We start from the raw sequence: 19065 nt of genomic DNA, 5'->3' as shown, positions 1-19065 counted from the left end.
AACATATATATCAGGCTGGCACCTGGGTGAGAGTTTAGCAGGAAGAAGAACATATATATCAGGCTGGCACCTGGGTGAGAGTTTAGCAGGAAGAAGAACATATATATCAGGCTGGCACCTGGGTGAGAGGTTAGCAGGAAGAAGAACATATAGATCAGAGTTGCACCTGGGTGTGAGTTTAGCAGGAAGAAGAACATATATATCAGGCTGGCACCTGGGTGTGAGGTTAGCAGGAAGAAGAACATATAGATCAGAGTTGCACCTGGGTGTGAGTTTAGCAGGAAGAAGAACATATATATCAGGCTGGCACCTGGGTGAGAGGTTAGCAGGAAGAAGAACATATATATCAGGCTGGCACCTGGGTGTGAGGTTAGCAGGAAGTAGAACATATAGATCAGAGTTGCACCTGGGTGAGAGTTTAGCAGGAAGAAGAACATATATATCAGGCTGGCACCTGGGTGTGAGGTTAGCAGGAAGAAGAACATATATATCAGAGTTGCACCTGGGTGAGAGTTTAGCAGGAAGAAGAACATATATATCAGGCTGGCACCTGGGTGTGAGGTTAGCAGGAAGTAGAACATATAGATCAGAGTTGCACCTGGGTGAGAGTTTAGCAGGAAGAAGAACATATATATCAGAGTTGCACATGGTTGGGAGTTGAGCAGGAAGCAGTACACATAAATCAGGTCTTTGAATGGCGTTAAGAAGTGATACACATACGGGAAAGCATGTATGTATGGCAACTTCTTTATAGTCACTGTACAGATATGTATTCAATTCGAAAATGATACTCGAAAGTGCTCAAAGAAAAGATTGAGAATGAGATAAGAATATGAATTGTTGGTATTGTCGACTAGTACCTCCATGGAGTTCGAACTGATTATGACTGAGAGGCGTGTACATGCTACAGATACACACGACTGTGGCAAATCGTGACCTTGAAGGTTCCATTATGTTTTTCTTTACTGTTGAGGCTGGTTTTACTCCGCTTTGAACAATATTCCAGCAATATCACGGCGCGGATACCAGAAACGGGCTTCACACAATGTACCCATGTCGGGAATCTGACCCAGATCTTCGGCGTGACTGAGCGAACGCTTTATCCACTTGGCTACCCGACCGCCCTCGGACTCTGACTCGTGTGGCAATTACAGGGGAAAGTATTTAGATAAAGAGATGTTTGTCTATATGGTTATATAATCCCGATGATGATATGTGCATATATTGATTCTTACAGATGCATCCCCGACGACAACCGACACACCAACGTCTATTGGTTCGTAAACACTTCCAAAATGTACTAATCAATGTACTAATGTTAATCGCATTTGTATCTGTGCCCATCTGAACATATATATCTGAAAACATATTTCTGTCATTGTGCTACAAATGTGAGTTAGCTTATGTATATTAACGGAAAACTGTAACTGTGCTTCATATGAATTGTTAATGATATTCATATAAGCAATGTTTTATCATGGCCCATTCATTGACAAAACCCATGACATGGCAACAGGAGACAAGGTGACAAGCCCTTAAAAAGGGAAGGTGTAACAACTCAATTAATGTCAATATTTGGTGTGGCTACCATTTGCGCTGACACAGGTGAGGCTGTGGGTGCAAGGTGAATCATTGGGTGCAAGGTGAGGTAGTGGGTGATAGGTGAGGCAGTTGGTGCAAGGTGAGGTGGTGGGTGAAAGGTGAGTCAGTGGGTGCAAGATGAGGCAGTGGGTGCAATGTGAGGCAGTGGGTGCAAGGTGAGTCAGAGGGTGCAAGGTGAGTCAGAGGGTGCAAGATGAGACAGTGGGTGTAAGGTGAGTCAGCGGGTGCAAGGTGATCCAGTGGGTGCAAGGTGAGGCAGTGGGTGTAAGGTGAGGCAGTGGGTGCATGGTGAGTCAGCGAGTGTAAGGTGAGGCAGTGGGTGCATGGTGAGTCAGTGGGTGTAAGGTGAGTCAGCGGGTGCAAGGTGAGGCAGTGGGTGCATGGTGAGTCAGCGGGTGCAAGGTGAGGCAGTGGGTGCATGGTGAGTCAGCGGGTGCAAGGTGATCCAGTGGGTGCAAGGTGAGTCAGCGGGTGCAAGGTGAGTCAGTTGGTGTAAGGTGAGTCAGCGGGTGCAAGGTGATCCAGTGGGTGCAAGGTGAGTCAGTGGGTGCAAGGTGAGTCAGCGGGTGCAAGGTGAGTCAGCGGGTGCAAGGTGATCCAGTGGGTGCAAGGTGAGGCAGTGGGTGCAAGGTGATCCAGTGGGTGCAAGGTGAGTCAGTGGGTGTAAGGTGAGTCAGCGTGTGCAAGGTGAGGCAGTGGGTGCATGGTGAGTCAGCGGGTGCAAGGTGAGTCAGTGTGTGCAAGGTGAGTCAGTGGATGCAAGGTGAGGCAGTGATTGTAAGGTGAGGCAGTGAGTACAAGGTGAGGCAGTAGGTGCAAGGTGAGGCAGTGGGTCCAAGGTGAGTCAGTGGGTGCAAGGTGAGTCAGTGGGTGTAAGGTGAGTCAGCTGGTGCAAGGTGATCCACTGGGTGCAAGGTGAAGCTGTGGGTGCAAGGTGAGTCAGCGGGTGCAAGGTGAGGCAGTGGGTGCAAGGTGAGGCAGTGGGTGCAATGTGATCCAGTGGGTGCAAGGTGAGTCAGTGGGTGTAAGGTGAGTCAGCGGGTGCAAGGTGAGGCAGTGGGTGCAAGGTGATCCAGTGGGTGCAAGGTGAGTCAGTGGGTGTAAGGTGAGTCAGCGTGTGCAAGGTGAGGCAGTGGGTGCATGGTGAGTCAGCGGGTGCAAGGTGAGTCAGTGTTTGCAAGGTGAGTCAGCGTGTGCAAGGTGAGGCAGTGGGTGCATGGTGAATCAGCGGGTGCAAGGTGAGGCAGTGGGTGCATGGTGAGTCAGTGGGTGTAAGGTGAGTCAGCGGGGACAAGGTGAGGCAGTGGGTGCATGGTGAGTCAGCGGGTGCAAGGTGAGGCAGTGGGTGCATGGTGAGTCAGCGGGTGCAAGGTGAGTCAGTGGGTGCAAGGTGAGTCAGTGGGTGCAAGGTGAGTCAGTGGGTGTAAGGTGAGTCAGCGGGTGCAAGGTGATCCAGTGGGTGGAAGGTGAGTCAGCGGGTGCAAGGTGAGTCAGCGGGTGCAAGTTGAGTCAGTGGATGCAAGGTGAGGCAGTGATTGTAAGGTGAGGCAGTGAGTACAAGGTGAGGCAGTAGGTGCAAGGTGAGGCAGTGGGTGCAAGGTGAGTCAGTGGGTGTAAGGTGAGTCAGCTGGTGCAAGGTGATCCAGTGGGTGCAAGGTGAAGCTGTGGGTGCAAGGTGAGGCAGTGGGTGCATGGTGAGTCAGCGGGTGCAAGGTGAGTCAGTGGGTGTAAGGTGATCCAGTGGGTGCAAGGTGAGGCAGTGGGTGTAAGGTGATCCAGTGGGTGCAAGGTGAGGCAGTGGGTGTAAGGTGAGTCAGCGGGTGCAAGGTGAGGCAGTGGGTGCAAGGTGATCCAGTGGGTGCAAGGTGATCCAGTGGGTGCAAGGTGAGGCAGTGGGTGCAATGTGATCCAGTGGGTGCAAGGTGAGTCAGTGGGTGTAAGGTGAGTCAGCGGGTGCAAGGTGAGGCAGTGGGTGCATGGTGAGTCAGCGGGTGCAAGGTGAGTCAGTGTGTGCAAGGTGAGTCAGCGTGTGCAAGGTGAGGCAGTGGGTGCATGGTGAGTCAGCGGGTGCAAGGTGAGGCAGTGGGTGCATGGTGAGTCAGTGGGTGTAAGGTGAGTCAGCAGGGACAAGGTGAGGCAGTGGGTGCATGGTGAGTCAGCGGGTGCAAGGTGAGGCAGTGGGTGCATGGTGAGTCAGCGGGTGCAAGGTGAGGCAGTGGGTGCAAGGTGAGTCAGTGGGTGCAAGGTGAGTCAGTGGGTGTAAGGTGAGTCAGCGGGTGCAAGGTGATCCAGTGGGTGCAAGGTGAGTCAGCGGGTGCAAGGTGAGTCAGCGGGTGCAAGTTGAGTCAGTGGATGCAAGGTGAGGCAGTGATTGTAAGGTGAGGCAGTGAGTACAAGGTGAGGCAGTAGGTGCAAGGTGAGGCAGTGGGTGCAAGGTGAGTCAGTGGGTGCAAGGTGAGTCAGTGGGTGTAAGGTGAGTCAGCTGGTGCAAGGTGATCCAGTGGGTGCAAGGTGAGTCAGCGGGTGCAAGGTGAGTCAGCGGGTGCAAGTTGAGTCAGTGGATGCAAGGTGAGGCAGTGATTGTAAGGTGAGGCAGTGAGTACAAGGTGAGGCAGTAGGTGCAAGGTGAGGCAGTGGGTGCAAGGTGAGTCAGTGGGTGTAAGGTGAGTCAGCTGGTGCAAGGTGATCCAGTGGGTGCAAGGTGAAGCTGTGGGTGCAAGGTGAGGCAGTGGGTGCATGGTGAGTCAGCGGGTGCAAGGTGAGTCAGTGGGTGTAAGGTGATCCAGTGGGTGCAAGGTGAGGCAGTGGGTGTAAGGTGATCCAGTGGGTGCAAGGTGAGGCAGTGGGTGTAAGGTGAGTCAGCGGGTGCAAGGTGAGGCAGTGGGTGCAAGGTGATCCAGTGGGTGCAAGGTGATCCAGTGGGTGCAAGGTGAGGCAGTGGGTGCAATGTGATCCAGTGGGTGCAAGGTGAGGCAGTGGGTGTAAGGTGAGTCAGCGGGTGCAAGGTGAGGCAGTGGGTGCAAGGTGATCCAGTGGGTGCAAGGTGATCCAGTGGGTGCAAGGTGAGGCAGTGGGTGCAATGTGATCCAGTGGGTGCAAGGTGAGTCAGTGGGTGTAAGGTGAGTCAGCGGGTGCAAGGTGAGGCAGTGGGTGCATGGTGAGTCAGCGGGTGCAAGGTGAGTCAGTGTGTGCAAGGTGAGTCAGCGTGTGCAAGGTGAGGCAGTGGGTGCATGGTGAGTCAGCGGGTGCAAGGTGAGGCAGTGGGTGCATGGTGAGTCAGTGGGTGTAAGGTGAGTCAGCAGGGACAAGGTGAGGCAGTGGGTGCATGGTGAGTCAGCGGGTGCAAGGTGAGGCAGTGGGTGCATGGTGAGTCAGCGGGTGCAAGGTGAGGCAGTGGGTGCAAGGTGAGTCAGTGGGTGCAAGGTGAGTCAGTGGGTGTAAGGTGAGTCAGCGGGTGCAAGGTGATCCAGTGGGTGCAAGGTGAGTCAGCGGGTGCAAGGTGAGTCAGCGGGTGCAAGTTGAGTCAGTGGATGCAAGGTGAGGCAGTGATTGTAAGGTGAGGCAGTGAGTACAAGGTGAGGCAGTAGGTGCAAGGTGAGGCAGTGGGTGCAAGGTGAGTCAGTGGGTGCAAGGTGAGTCAGTGGGTGTAAGGTGAGTCAGCTGGTGCAAGGTGATCCAGTGGGTGCAAGGTGAAGCTGTGGGTGCAAGGTGAGTCAGCGGGTGCAAGGTGAGGCAGTGGGTGCAAGGTGAGGCAGTGGGTGCAAGGTGAGGCAGTGGGTGTAAGGTGATCCAGTGGGTGCAAGGTGAGGCAGTGGGTGTAAGGTGAGTCAGCGGGTGCAAGGTGAGGCAGTGGGTGCAAGGTGATCCAGTGGGTGCAAGGTGATCCAGTGGGTGCAAGGTGAGGCAGTGGGTGCAATGTGATCCAGTGGGTGCAAGGTGAGTCAGTGGGTGTAAGGTGAGTCAGCGGGTGCAAGGTGAGGCAGTGGGTGCATGGTGAGTCAGCGGGTGCAAGGTGAGTCAGTGTGTGCAAGGTGAGTCAGCGTGTGCAAGGTGAGGCAGTGGGTGCATGGTGAGTCAGCGGGTGCAAGGTGAGGCAGTGGGTGCATGGTGAGTCAGTGGGTGTAAGGTGAGTCAGCGGGGACAAGGTGAGGCAGTGGGTGCATGGTGAGTCAGCGGGTGCAAGGTGAGGCAGTGGGTGCATGGTGAGTCAGCGGGTGCAAGGTGAGGCAGTGGGTGCAAGGTGAGGCAGTGGGTGCAAGGTGAGTCAGTGGGTGTAAGGTGAGTCAGCGGGTGCAAGGTGATCCAGTGGGTGCAAGGTGAGTCAGCGGGTGCAAGGTGAGTCAGCGGGTGCAAGTTGAGTCAGTGGATGCAAGGTGAGGCAGTGATTGTAAGGTGAGGCAGTGAGTACAAGGTGAGGCAGTAGGTGCAAGGTGAGGCAGTGGGTGCAAGGTGAGTCAGTGGGTGCAAGGTGAGTCAGTGGGTGTAAGGTGAGTCAGCTGGTGCAAGGTGATCCAGTGGGTGCAAGGTGAAGCTGTGGGTGCAAGGTGAGTCAGCGGGTGCAAGGTGAGGCAGTGGGTGCAAGGTGAGGCAGTGGGTGCAAGGTGATCCAGTGGGTGCAAGGTGAGTCAGTGGGTGTAAGGTGAGGCAGTGGGTGCAAGGTGAGGCAGTGGGTGCAAGGTGAGTCAGTGGGTGCAAGGTGATCCAGTGGGTGCAAGGTGATCCAGTGGGTGCAAGGTGAAGCTGTGGGTGCAAGGTGAGTCAGTGGATGTAAGGTGAGTCAGCGGGTGCAAGGTGAGGCAGTGGGTGCAAGGTGGGTCAGTGGTGCAAGTCGATGCATCGGGTGCATGGTGAGGCAGTAGGTGCAAGACGAGGCTGTGGGTGCAAGGTGGGGCAGTGTGTGCAATTAAGAGATCAGATGATGAGAAAAGGCCTGTAGTATGTTATTCCAAGTTTCAATCAAAAATTGGCCCGACTCAGTTAGCGTTACCGATTGGTTTTGGTCCTGTTGTAGGCGTCGGTCAATCTAAGGGGTAGAGGTCTTGAGAAAATGCCTGTAGGGTCTATACAGCAATGTAATGCTGCTTCAAAAGTATGTTACAAAACATGGATACCTCTGAAGTTCCGGGTTAGAATACGTCTTCAACAAAATCATGCTTGTCGTAAAAGGCGACTAACGGGATCAGGTGGTCAGGCTCGCTGGCTTGGCTGATGCATGTCAGCGTATCCCAATTACTTATGATATCATTCACAAGATTAGAATCGCGGACTCAATTATTTACAGGCGGCCTTCGTATAGCTGGAATATTGCTGAGTGCGGTGTTAAGCAATATATGCTCCCAACAAACATCCAAATTATTAATATGAGAATCACATTTAATGTCGAAGAGATGTTTGCATGAATTTGTATTGAAAGATACAATATTTAATTTCGAAATAACATTATTCTTATTGAACTTTATATGAAGCAGAGTTACTTTTTTCCGTTGGTACACATTGTAAATCATGTATATCCTTCAGATAGTTGTGAGATAAGGTACCTCATGATCGAGGGATGGCAGGAAGGCCAGTATGTAAAGTAATGGTTTGGCATGAAATATATAGGGACTCTCTCTTGGGGAATTATGAATCAAGTTTGAAAGCTGGTTAGATGATGTATTGCAGTTACAATAACGGATGCGGTTAATGTATTTCACTCACTTATGTTTGAGTAGATGCAGACTCTACTACAGGGGATGCGAGAACAACATCAGGTACTTGCCGAACTTGAAACATTCATCATCAGGTGCATCCGCACTCATGCTCACTTTAACTACCACGACCTCACCAAAATAAATTTGAAACAGTTCATGTTGCTAATATAATGTATTCCTTTTTTGAACTGATTTAATCATTATGACGAAACACCCTAGTCAAGATCCCACTTATTATGGGTCTTAAGCAGCCTAGTTTAGTGATAACAAGATCGATTGGCTTGCTGACATGATTGATGCATGTTATCGCATCCCTAATGCGTAGATCGATGCTCATGCTGTCAATCAATGGATAGCCTGTTTCAGGCTGGATTATTTACATGACACCTTCATACAGCTAGAGTTAAACAACGGACAAACAGAAACCGATACGTTCTATTGCATTGTTTTGTCCAATGCTGTCATGGTCCTTTATCTCTTGGGGGGGACGGGTGGCCAAGTCGTCCAAGGCGCCGCGATTCGCTGTGCAGAGTTGCGTCCCTTGGGCATGCCAGAAACCTATGATTGTGGGTCCGAATCCCGGTTCGCCTCGATTATGTTTCTAGGTTTGTCAGCACCATACCCGTGCTCGTGGTTATCACCGCAAGGGGTAAACGGCTGAGGCCTGCATCACTTCGGGCTTACCTCCGACATTAAACTGACACGCCGCGATATAACTGGAATACTGTTAAAAGCGGCGTTAAACCCAACTCACTCACTCACTCACTCCTTTATCTCTCATCGTTTTCCTGTGACTAATGACTTCAATACTTGAACATAGTACGTGTGCAATGCACGCATCCTGTCTCCCGTTTTGTTGCATGTACAATGACATTTTTGTCAACAGTGTTATCATCAGCAGAAACAAGGGAAGGAACAGACACAGCCGTGTTCACAACTACATCACCAAGTCTTCAAACTACAGGTATTCACTATAAATAATTAAAATATCATTAAACTGCCGGATTCAAATAGCACTGAGGTCTGTAGCAGTCATCTTGTCGCACTGCCACCCCTTGTCTGGTTTCAGCTCTTTCTGCTGTTTGATCGTTGTTCTTCAGCAATGTCCCAGCTGTGTCAAAACGGGTCAGAGGTTGGTATTATGAGTGACGTCTTCCAACTACAGGTATGCAGTTATTACAAACTTTTTAAGACAAGTATTTCCGCAGAATACTATTTGTTTGATATCAATTGTAAAAGATTAACAATAGGTTTAGCACAATTTAGATGCAGCTCTCATAAACTTAGAATCGAAGTAGTCAGATACAAAAACAGAGCCAGAGAATTGAGAATATGTGAGCAATGTGGTTTAAATGTAATTAAAACAATGAGCTTCATTTTCTGTTAGTTTGTCCAAAATACGACCACCAAAGAAGCAGATATATTGATCTGCCTTTTTATGTACAACTCACTCAACAAAAAGTTATGTCGACCGTGTCAACAACTGATAAAGATACTCTATCAATGTTCATTTATCAGGCTATGCTTTTTAGAATATGACCTGTCAAACGGATCTGTAACCACTCCCGAAAACAGAATTGTACTATGGGCCTGAGGCCTTTCAATATGGAATAAAACTTATCCTTATTCTTATCCTTATTATTAAACTACTGCGCTAAAACAGTAATGAGGTTTGTAGCAGTCATTTTGTCGCACTGCCACCCCTTGTCTGGTTTCAGCTCTTTCTGCTGTTTGATCGTTGTTATTCAGCAATGTCCCAGCTGTGTCAAAACGGGTCAGAGTTCGGTATTATGAGTGACGTCCCATGCTGTCTGAATATCATCACACGTAAAGAAATATCCAACCTGACCACATGATTCAGTTGCTAAACATAGTGCAGGGCAATTGGAATATGTTGTCCACACAAAACCCTTGTCTGCCGGTAACTTAACTAGTACTGCAGTCTTCATAAAAGTGACAAAAGCCATCTGCATAATCATGAGAAATGTCTGCCAAAAGCTGCGTCAATTGTACTATTCCAGTTGAATCGTAAGCCACTCCTCTCCGTCAATATTGGAATAATCTAGCATGAATCTCATCGCGTACAGTCTTTCTTTCTTTCTGCGATGGTTGATATGCTCAATACCAGTGGCTTTATCACAGGAAAAAGCGACTGAGGTTTTAAAGCAGTTACATCATGGCGCATCGGCTTAATGCGGGAGGAAAGTCATGCATGTCTTAGTGGTTTATATCTTCAGTGAAATTAACAGCTGTGGCGCCAACAAAAAAATAATCAAAACATATATATAGTAGAGAAGATATTCTAAAAGCAATATAAGTAACAACCCCTGTTTCATTCTAGATGCTGCCCCCACAGATTCCACGTGTCCGGGGGGTGTCGGTCTACAAGGAACAGAATACACCATTGTAGTTGACAGAAGCAGCTACACAGGCTTTATATGGGTACGACCAACTGACGGTCGGTATGTCGTCACCTGCAACCCCAGCTGCAGCCCTGTGGCTGGATACAGGGCAAATATGAACGACACACACTCTACACTCACTATAGACAGTGTTAGGGTGGCAGATGCTGGAACGTGGAAGATCGTGGATGCGACTGTCGTAGATGCCATCCCTGTCGACGTGTGTCCGCTGACGACAGTCAGTGAGTGTTTAGTGTTTTCCTCTCATGAGTACATATCGTAGTTATCTGATTAATCCTGGCTGGATTCCATTTGTGTTCTGTTAATCTCTGATTCTTAATATTATTAAAAACACAATTGCAAGTGAAAACTACATCAGTATTTGTTTATCAAATTAATTTAAAGGAAATGTGTCGAAACGCTATGCTTTGTTCTAAACAAATTATATTCACGTACGTTTAGGCTGTGTCGCGTTGGAGGTCTGAGGTTGCTGTAGCTTACCCTGCACTCCACGGCTTTGTAACCATTTCAGAAGTAATTAAGTTCCAACCCTATTGAAATACTAGTAGTCAGTATCTAGATCAAAGGTTATCATCCAGTCATAGAAGACCCCTGAAGACATTTGTAAACACGTCTTTCAAAAGAAACAAAAAACGAATGTGTTCATGATTTGTTTGGATGAGCAATAGATGCTGTCAGATTATACAACTAACTCCCTTTCGCGAATGTGTGTGTTGTTAAATTACTTTCTTCACATTATCCTGCTACCAGAGATCCCACAATGTAACATCAGCAGTGACGAGGACACCGACTCCCTGGAACCTGGAGCACAGCTGACTTTAACAGTGGACATCACAGGCTACTACTGTCATCGGGAGGCGGGCTTTGATCTGACTACTGGTGCTGTGACTGAAGCATTGATCATGAAACAAAACGTCAGTGATGTATCAAACTCAACCCTTAACACAACCTTCAACGTAGATATCACCCGATTAGGTGATGTGTCGATAAACTTCATGTGTGAAAGAAGTTGGACTCTGCAATGCGGTGGTGTCGAAAACCTGTTGAAAAGTGAGTTGTAATTCAAGTTGACCTTCTGACACCAGCTGTTCATATATCCATGTTAGCTGACATTTCTTAGTCCCCATGGTCCCCAGTACGGTGGCCTTAGGTTGCCAGCGATCTCTGTCCAGCTTTAAAATTCACTGTTATGTATAATCATATCTTTTTTTAGGTTGCATTCTAGTTTTAAATACAACTCTGTTATATTGTACTCGCAGTTGCCTTAATCGACATGTTTATTTAATGCATATGTATTATCATTATTATGTACAGATTAAAATAAAAATGCTGTGAAGAGGGTTTGGATGATCCTGGCACAGTCAGGCTGGTTAGACTCTTGCCCACTCTACACGCAGCACAGACAGCGAATGGGACTTCTCCCTGGAAGTGTTGCCTAGTCGAACCCAGACAGAACTTTTCGGAGCATGTGAAGACTCCCCAACACAGCAGCTTTCTGCTTCACCCACATTGTCAGAAGTGCTGTATTCCTGGTAGCAAACCTGGGTTCTCTCCCAATGTCAGTCAACAGATTGGGAGGTAACAAACCTAAGGCATCGAGAACAATGGGGAGTCGGACAACGTGGTACTCGGATGCAAGCGTGACATTTCGAAAGCGAGGTGGGTTAGTGTGTTGTTTAACGCCGCACTCAGCAATATTCCAGCTATATGACGGCGGTCTGTCAATAACTGAGTCTGGACCAGACAATCGAGTGATTGACATCATGAGCATCGATCCACGCAATTGGGATCGATGACATGCATCAACAAAGTCAGCAAGCCTGACCACCCGATCCCGTCAGTTGACGTTTTACGACAAACATAGTCGCCTATTACGACAAGCATTGGTTGCTGAAGACCTATTTTAACCCGGATCTTCACGGAACCGAAAGCGAGATCTGCGTATTGCCATGTTTTTCCTGAATCTTATCACATTAGTGTCAGAGGGGACAGAAAGTTCAATGAAATATGTGATTTCAATGGATTTATCAAAAAATACGTCTGAGGCTGTATACGGGCCTATTCAAAAGGATTTTGTATTTATCATTTTCCATGACGCCCTCCACATCTTCCGGGTCGTACCATGGATGGACCTCTCTGTCAAAACCACAAACATGGCGAAGACGGTAATAAAATTATCGATTGAGGCCACCATGTCGCTCAAGATACTGTGTTTGTGCCAAAGCTGGGCATCCACTGCAAATGTTTTGAACAGTCTCATTAAATTCATAATATAATCTACATTTGATATTTACATTTGGATGCAAAATCACACATTGGTGGTTTCGAGTGGGAAGTGACTGGTCCTGAGCAGCAAACAGAAAAGTGTTCTGATTCACTTTTCAGGCCAGACGACTTCATTCAAGCAAATGACTCTGCCTGATTGCTGATCTTCTCAATACACTACACATAAACTCGATGCAGTGGCCGTTCAGATAGCCTCTCCTTGAAAAAACTGAATCTGGGCCGACTTGATGTGGCACTTCGCTTGATTGACACTCATTTCTGTACCGTCGAACAGTACACAACCATCAACAAGATCAAGAATGACATTGAGATTATGTCCCACATCTTTGGCCCGTTTTAGCAAACTGTGGAATGCCTTGTTTTCATCGTGAGTCTTGACATGCTTCACAAGGGGATCATCAGACAAATAATTGTGTGCAAAAGTGCACAAAACAATTCTATCTTGAAGAGCCTCCACATTAATCAAACCACGCCCTCCCATCATAATTGGTAAATATAAGCGATTGAGGGAGGAGCGAGGGCGTCGGGATCTATTGTCTGATATGAATCTTCGTGTGAGGGTGTCAGTACCCTGAATTTCTTGTTTTGTCCAATCAACAACGCATTATAATTACTATTATTATTATTGTTGTTGTTGTCGAGGATGTTGGATGTAGGATGTAGAATGTATGGAATTTTAACTTTTACTCGCACAGTTCGCCGTTTTCATACTGCCAGTGTCTTTTGTGGTTTACGTTGATGTGTTTGCTTTCCTCGTCATGATATTGGTATGACACTGCTAATACTTCGGTATTAAGTACATTTGCTTCTTTACAACCAGGTCCACCACAGTGCAACATCAGCAGCGACATGGACACCAACGCCCTGGAATCTGGCACTAATCTCACTCTGACAGTAGACATCCAGAACTACTACTGTTCTCAACAAGCTGGATTTACTCTGACGACTGGTGCCGTTACACATACACTCCTAGAGAAGCAGACAATGGACAACATATCTGATTCAGCTTTAATATCCTCCCTCATTGTCACAGCTAATCGGTTTGGAGACGTCAGTGTCAACTTTGTGTGCGGCAACAACACGGAGACCCTCACCTGCGGTGGTATTGTTAATCTGCGTGGTTGGTATTCATTGTCATACATGGGGTAGAATAGGTCCTCAGCAACCGATGCTTTCTGTACAGGGCGACAATGCTTGTTGTAAGAGGCGACTAAAGGGATCGTGTGGTCAGGCTCTCTGACTTGGTTGATAAATGTATCCCAACTTTGTAGGTCGATGCTCATGTTGTCAGTCACTGGATTGTATGATCCAGACTCGATTATTTACAAACCGCCGCCATATAGCTGGAATATTGCTCAGTGGGGCGTTAACCCCCCCCCCCCCCCCCCCAAAAAAAAAAAAAAACCCATTAAATATATTTATCTAAAGACTTACGGTATGTACAAAAACACTGTGCTGATATTAGTTTTTAATAACGTCACCGATTTACCTTTTCGTGAAAATGCAAACAAGAAATTGAACATAGAAGTTATAAACTTAGATACATCAGAAATCTAAAATAAGTTAAAAGCTAGAAAGTCATTCGACGTCCTTTGATCAGGATCATAACAATCAAGGCCTTAATTAGTAAAGCTTTGAATAAAAGTTCTATGGGAGATATATGAGGGCAGACTAAAATCTGCTACATTGGTGACCAAGTTGATGTCCGATGCAATTCCGCATTTAGACTTGTACCATATTTTACCGTATGTGTTAAGATAAACACTTGACTTGCCTTTGCGTGTGTTTGTAAAGAGTACTACCAGGGAGGCAGGGTTCGCTCACCTTTTTGCAAACATGTGCTCTCAATACAATTTGACAGTGATGCACAACAGTCGGAATCGCACAAATGACTGTTTTAGCAGAGATTATTAAGATAACAATAGGAGTCTCGTCGCTTTCATTGAAACAAAAATGTTTAATGTTGAAACACAAGACCAGAAGAGCATATGATGAAATGCTTGCTGCATCACTTGTCCATATGAATTATGTCAAATTACTGTTTCATATTCTATTTTATAATTGATAGTTAATGGTTGTTGAAATCTTTTTCACAAACGATACGATGACACCTTATACAAAAGAAAACAAATTTACCACGGTATCTAACCGCTTTTTTTATATACGTAGTACTTTCTCTCCTTTGGTAAAAATCCAACAATAAGTACACCATATGAGAGCTGTCCGTGGACTACATTACCACATGGAAATGTTTTTTGCTAGAATATCATACAATACCCACATAAGACATTAAGGGAAATATGACATGATATTACTGACAGAGGCTGCTCCAACAACCACAGCTGAGAGCCCGCGTCTCCGGGTTCAGTTGATCAATAGTATGAACAATATCAGACAAAAACTACAGGGTTTTTTGCACATGAAAGCATAAAAGTAGCGTTATTACCGAGTGTTTTCATGTTTAATTCAGGTATTATTTCTGGTACTATTTCTTACCGAAGATCTCAAGCGAGTATGTCTTGTTTAAAAGATATCCTGATACAGCTCACATTCAATATTAAAGTACTTAATGAATATGCATATAGTATAAGAGTTTACTCTCTGTACTGCACCTGTACACGCAGGTGATTGAAAATACCTGTATAGCTGGCCCCACAACTGCCACGTTCCTGACAGCGAGGATAATAAAGTTATCCTTTATTTACATTATTGATGTGATATTCATGTCAAATACTGAGAAGGTTAGAAGGTGCGTCTGTAGTAAGAACGTTTTCGAGGAAAAATAACAAGGACAAAGACATGTCTATAATTATAACACATTTCTAGTGACACGTCTATGAAGTAAAAGGGCAAATGTTTATCTCTTCACAGAGGCTGTTCCCACAACCACAACTGCTAGACCCACGTCTAGAGGTACAATTTGTTATATATTCCGATCAATAATGTGAAACAATATAAGGCAAAACCTTTTGGAAAAACTGGTTTTGTTATTGGTGTCATGTTCACTTTAGGTGACATATTGTTTCAGGTACTATTTCTTATAGGAGAACACAAACTGTCAAGTTACTGTGTTAAAATACTACTGTTGTCCTCTTAATAAAGCTTATATTGTAATTCATCACCTCTCTGCAGGGTAGATATGTTCAGACCTTTTGATTTGGTAGGGGGGTTGGTTCTGTAATCCGATTTCACAGTATAACGTCCTGTGTTCCAGGAGCTCCCTCAAGATCTACAGCATCAGCGACATCGACAGGAGGTACGTTCTTCTCAAAGTGGTCCAATCAATGGATGCCCCTTACGCCGAGACCTTGGACTATTCCAGGAGTATTTGATTGTCATGATGTCTTGAATTGAGTGCTGTTATACGCCACATTCAGAAAAAAGTCACCCTGTTCTCATAGCAAGCATGACTAATCAACACTTCACAGCGATGTGCTTGTTGTAAATATCCATTTATATCCAAAACTGGTTCCCACGGGAGATGCATTGTAGATATCACTTTTATAGATCACACATTTTTTCTTAGCGTATTTTGATTTAAGAATGATATTGGATAATAAATAAAATCCCACCCTGGTGTCTTTTGATATTAAATATATCAACACGAGTTGATAAAAGAGGAAAAACTCCGAGGATTGCTCCGAGAATCACGGGTGAGATTCTATATTTAATCCTATTCTGTAAAACAGTAATTGAATGTTCTTTTCTAGTTTTGAAAATATTTATTATAAAGATTGTGATTCGGAAGGTCCCGTGTGTCGTAATATGTGTAAATTGTATCCGAGCAAGCTTTGCATGACTCAGATGACTGAATGTCACTGTATTGACGTTGATGAGTTTTTCTTTGTTTTAGAAATACCGAACTCAAGCCTTGGGAATACGGCGCTGACAGGTTCACAAGCAACACCTGAAAAACCAACAACAGAGGGAAGCGGATCCACTGGACCAACAGATGACAAGACAGGTCTTGCTATCGGACTGTCTGTCATGGGAGTCATTATTATTATTGTCATAACTCTAGTGCGCTATCGTAGAAGGGTCGGTGAGTACTTATTGGGCAGACGGCAAAAGATGCATCAGCTAGAATTAGAAACAGGAAGCGAAAATAGGGAAAAGCACACACCCCGCAACTAAGCTAAAACCAGTTATGTTACACGGTTGCTCAATCAGGGCACCAATGCTGACATTCTAAAGTTGTTACTTATTCTTATTGTAACCACTTGATTTACACTTGATAAGAAAACGAGACCCACGAGGAGAAACGGGACCTCATTGGGTGTACTATACAATTGTGCTGTGGCCTCATAGAGTCAACTCTGGGTGTCCACTTACTTCCGTGAACATTCAATGTGTGCGGACCGTACGAAAATATCCTATATTCCTTTCGTTAGTTCGTAATGCGATAAAAGCATGTAAAAACATTTCAGCATACCATGTCTACCTACAATTAAGCAGTCATTATACATGTATCTAAATATTTTACCATGAGACACTCAACTTGTAGACACTCATTCATTGTCCACAAAATCAGCAAATATGAAGGATTCCTGATGTCACCTGAGACAAAACTATTCTACAGATACAAGATATGATTTCTTTATCATTTTCAGCTATTTTTTTATTTCCATTGTCCATGTTACTTTAATATTTCCATGTTATATATTTCCAGATGAAGTATATTTGGAAGTATATTTTGTTTATATATATAATTTGTCATATAATCAGATATATTGTTATGTGTTAGTAATGTTAGTGGTTGTTGTAGATATATTTCTTCTGTGAGTCTAATGGTATAACTACGGTTAAAAATATAGCAAGCCGCAAATCCAGCTATCCAGAATTGCTTTGTTCTAGAAATAGAGTTATCTACCCTTGTTTATTTGCCCATGAACTTTATCGTAAGGTTCAAACTCATTTCTGGATTCAAGAAGGACGACAAACCTCTTTAACGATATTCAACAGTGACAATGGTCTGAACATTCGTAAGTGCACTAACATATATACTACTACCTATTTTATTGCCCCTTGGATAGTCAGACTCAGAGTGTGTTTTTAAATGTAATATAATGTTTCTTATAGATCCTGTGTGGTCATTTACTGCCTTTACAACTTAGTTTTGTGGGAACGAGTTTCCAGACTTAACTCCACGTCCTAACGTGGAGTGAGTGAGTGTGGTTTTACGACGCTGTTAGCAAAATTCCAGCAATTTCAAGACGGAGGACATCAGAAATGGGATTCACACATTGTGCCCATGCCAGGATTCGAACCCGGGCCTTCGGCGTGACGAGCGAACGCATTAACCATTGGGCTACACGACCGCCCCTTTCATGTACACGAGCAACTATGAAACCGAGCCCCCGTGTTAAAAACGTTATATAGTTGCTTGTCGGACCCTTAACAAAAGCTCTCTTTTCTCATGTAATTAGTCATACACAACTGTGTTTCTTTTAAGCCAACTGCTCAAAAGTTACTTCATCAGGGTTACAACAGTAAACCTTTAAGAAAGTGTAATGGTAGACTTTGACTCATCAGTGTGTTCGATGCAGTTCTCCTGGTTGACCTGTCGCATGTGTTCCCGTGTTTGTTCAGGTGAACAATTGACTTGTCTTTGCATGTGTTCGTGACAGGTGCCACCGTTGGGCTTGGTATGAGTACTCACCTTTTTTCGAAAACCTGGAGTCATCACTATTTGATAGTGATTCATAAACACATATTCATAAAATAGTTGGAATTGTACAATGAAAGGCTGATCTTTCTTATGAATATCTGAAGGGTTTTGTCGCATTTATTTTATAAAGAGGGCGGGCATCAACCCAGACAATTCTTATATAAGATTAACTCACATTTTAGAAATGAGAATAAAAAGCTATAATCCATAATCAGAATATGTTTTTAATCTTTGCAAGATAATACGTTAAGAGTTTAGAATTTGAAAAGGTCAGTTGGTAATTAACATGTCCGTACCGTTGAGTTTGAAATAGAAGTACCAACTATATCCTCCAGTGGACAGAATTTGTTCAGATCTGAGTAGAGGTGGTGGAGTTTCAAGTTGCAAAATTACATTCCACTAACATGCTCTGTGCTCCAAAGAGGGCTGGAGATAGATAGATAAGGGAGATTATATTGTGAAGCAATAACCAATTTATTCTCATACTCTCTGGTTGTGTACATAAACCTACCACTGGCACCATTCCCACATTTTGCCACGTTAAAACTCTTCCAATTCGCTTATTCTATCCCATTCTTCGAATTAGATACATGTCGTCCTACAATGTGGAATGTAGAATCTTAGAATCATCAATAATGATCGGTTACCCGCCACCAGACACCTGGAAGTAAGTAATTTTGCTGCATTAAAACGCTTCCAATTCGATTATTTTATCCCATTCTTCGAATAAATACCTGGAAGTAACGACAGCTTGTAGAACACAAACACACATGTTGCTATGTGGAGATTTGGGTCCGATCAAACAGCACTATAACCTGTCCAAAATAGGAACTGGAAATAGACTTCAGCATCCACATGTACCAATAGTCTTGGAATTTGCTGTGACCTAAGCAATTAAAATTACTTTAAACATTTTGAAACTAAACGCTCCAACGACAGAGAATAGCCATTTACCATTATCCGACAAATAGGATTCCAGTGGGTGTAAAGAGGAAAGAGCAGTGGAAAATATATGAATTATATATAACAAATATTCTAGTGGTGTATAGTCTGGAAGGTAATTTAATACCGACGTTTACTAAAATATCTGAAAAACTATCACCACTTCTATCACTTGATAAGAACAAGATATTGTGTCCACTGTTTACAGTGTCAGGCGAAATTTCAAAAAAAGGAATTTCACCAGATGCTAGAAAATGGGAATGTTCCATCTGAACTGATGATTTACACTTTCGCTTCAAGATCACTTTGTTCTTCACTTGGGTGTGCTGGACACTGGATGCCATCTATCAGGTAGTGAATGTGACTATCCGCTCAACAACACATCAGATGCCATATATTTTCAGTGTGCATGGTACGGGGGGTGGCTGAAAAGTTCTGTGCCTAACTGTGATGG

At 44.9% G+C, this 19065-nt stretch overlaps 1 protein-coding gene across 1 annotated transcript; it reads left to right on the top strand.

Moving 5' to 3' along the window:
* The first annotated feature begins 784 nt into the window (after window positions 1-784).
* Window positions 785-17634, top strand: LOC139472608 (uncharacterized). The gene is made up of 10 exons (XM_071255070.1): window positions 785-797; window positions 1238-1276; window positions 7314-7352; window positions 8179-8256; window positions 9634-9936; window positions 10466-10765; window positions 12822-13121; window positions 14873-14914; window positions 15216-15257; window positions 15855-17634. Exons 1-10 carry the CDS (start codon window positions 785-787, stop codon window positions 16133-16135), a joined length of 1437 nt encoding a protein of 478 aa, XP_071111171.1. The 3' UTR covers window positions 16136-17634.
* The last annotated feature ends 1431 nt before the right edge of the window (window positions 17635-19065 follow it).

Source organism: Haliotis cracherodii, unplaced genomic scaffold, assembly GCF_022045235.1.
Source record: "Haliotis cracherodii isolate W230 unplaced genomic scaffold, xgHalCrac1.p SCAF_25, whole genome shotgun sequence".
Taxonomy (NCBI): Eukaryota; Metazoa; Mollusca; class Gastropoda; order Lepetellida; family Haliotidae; genus Haliotis; species Haliotis cracherodii.
Note: the sequence above shows the minus strand (reverse complement) of the source record. Positions and strands in the feature narration are given on the sequence as shown.

Coding starts and splice junctions, on each gene's coding strand:
- LOC139472608 (XM_071255070.1), top strand. Junction 1,277..7,313: donor CGACACACCAACGTCTATTG/GTTCGTAAACAC, acceptor ATGTTTGAGTAG/ATGCAGACTCTACTACAGGG. Junction 14,915..15,215: donor TGCTAGACCCACGTCTAGAG/GTACAATTTGTT, acceptor CCTGTGTTCCAG/GAGCTCCCTCAAGATCTACA.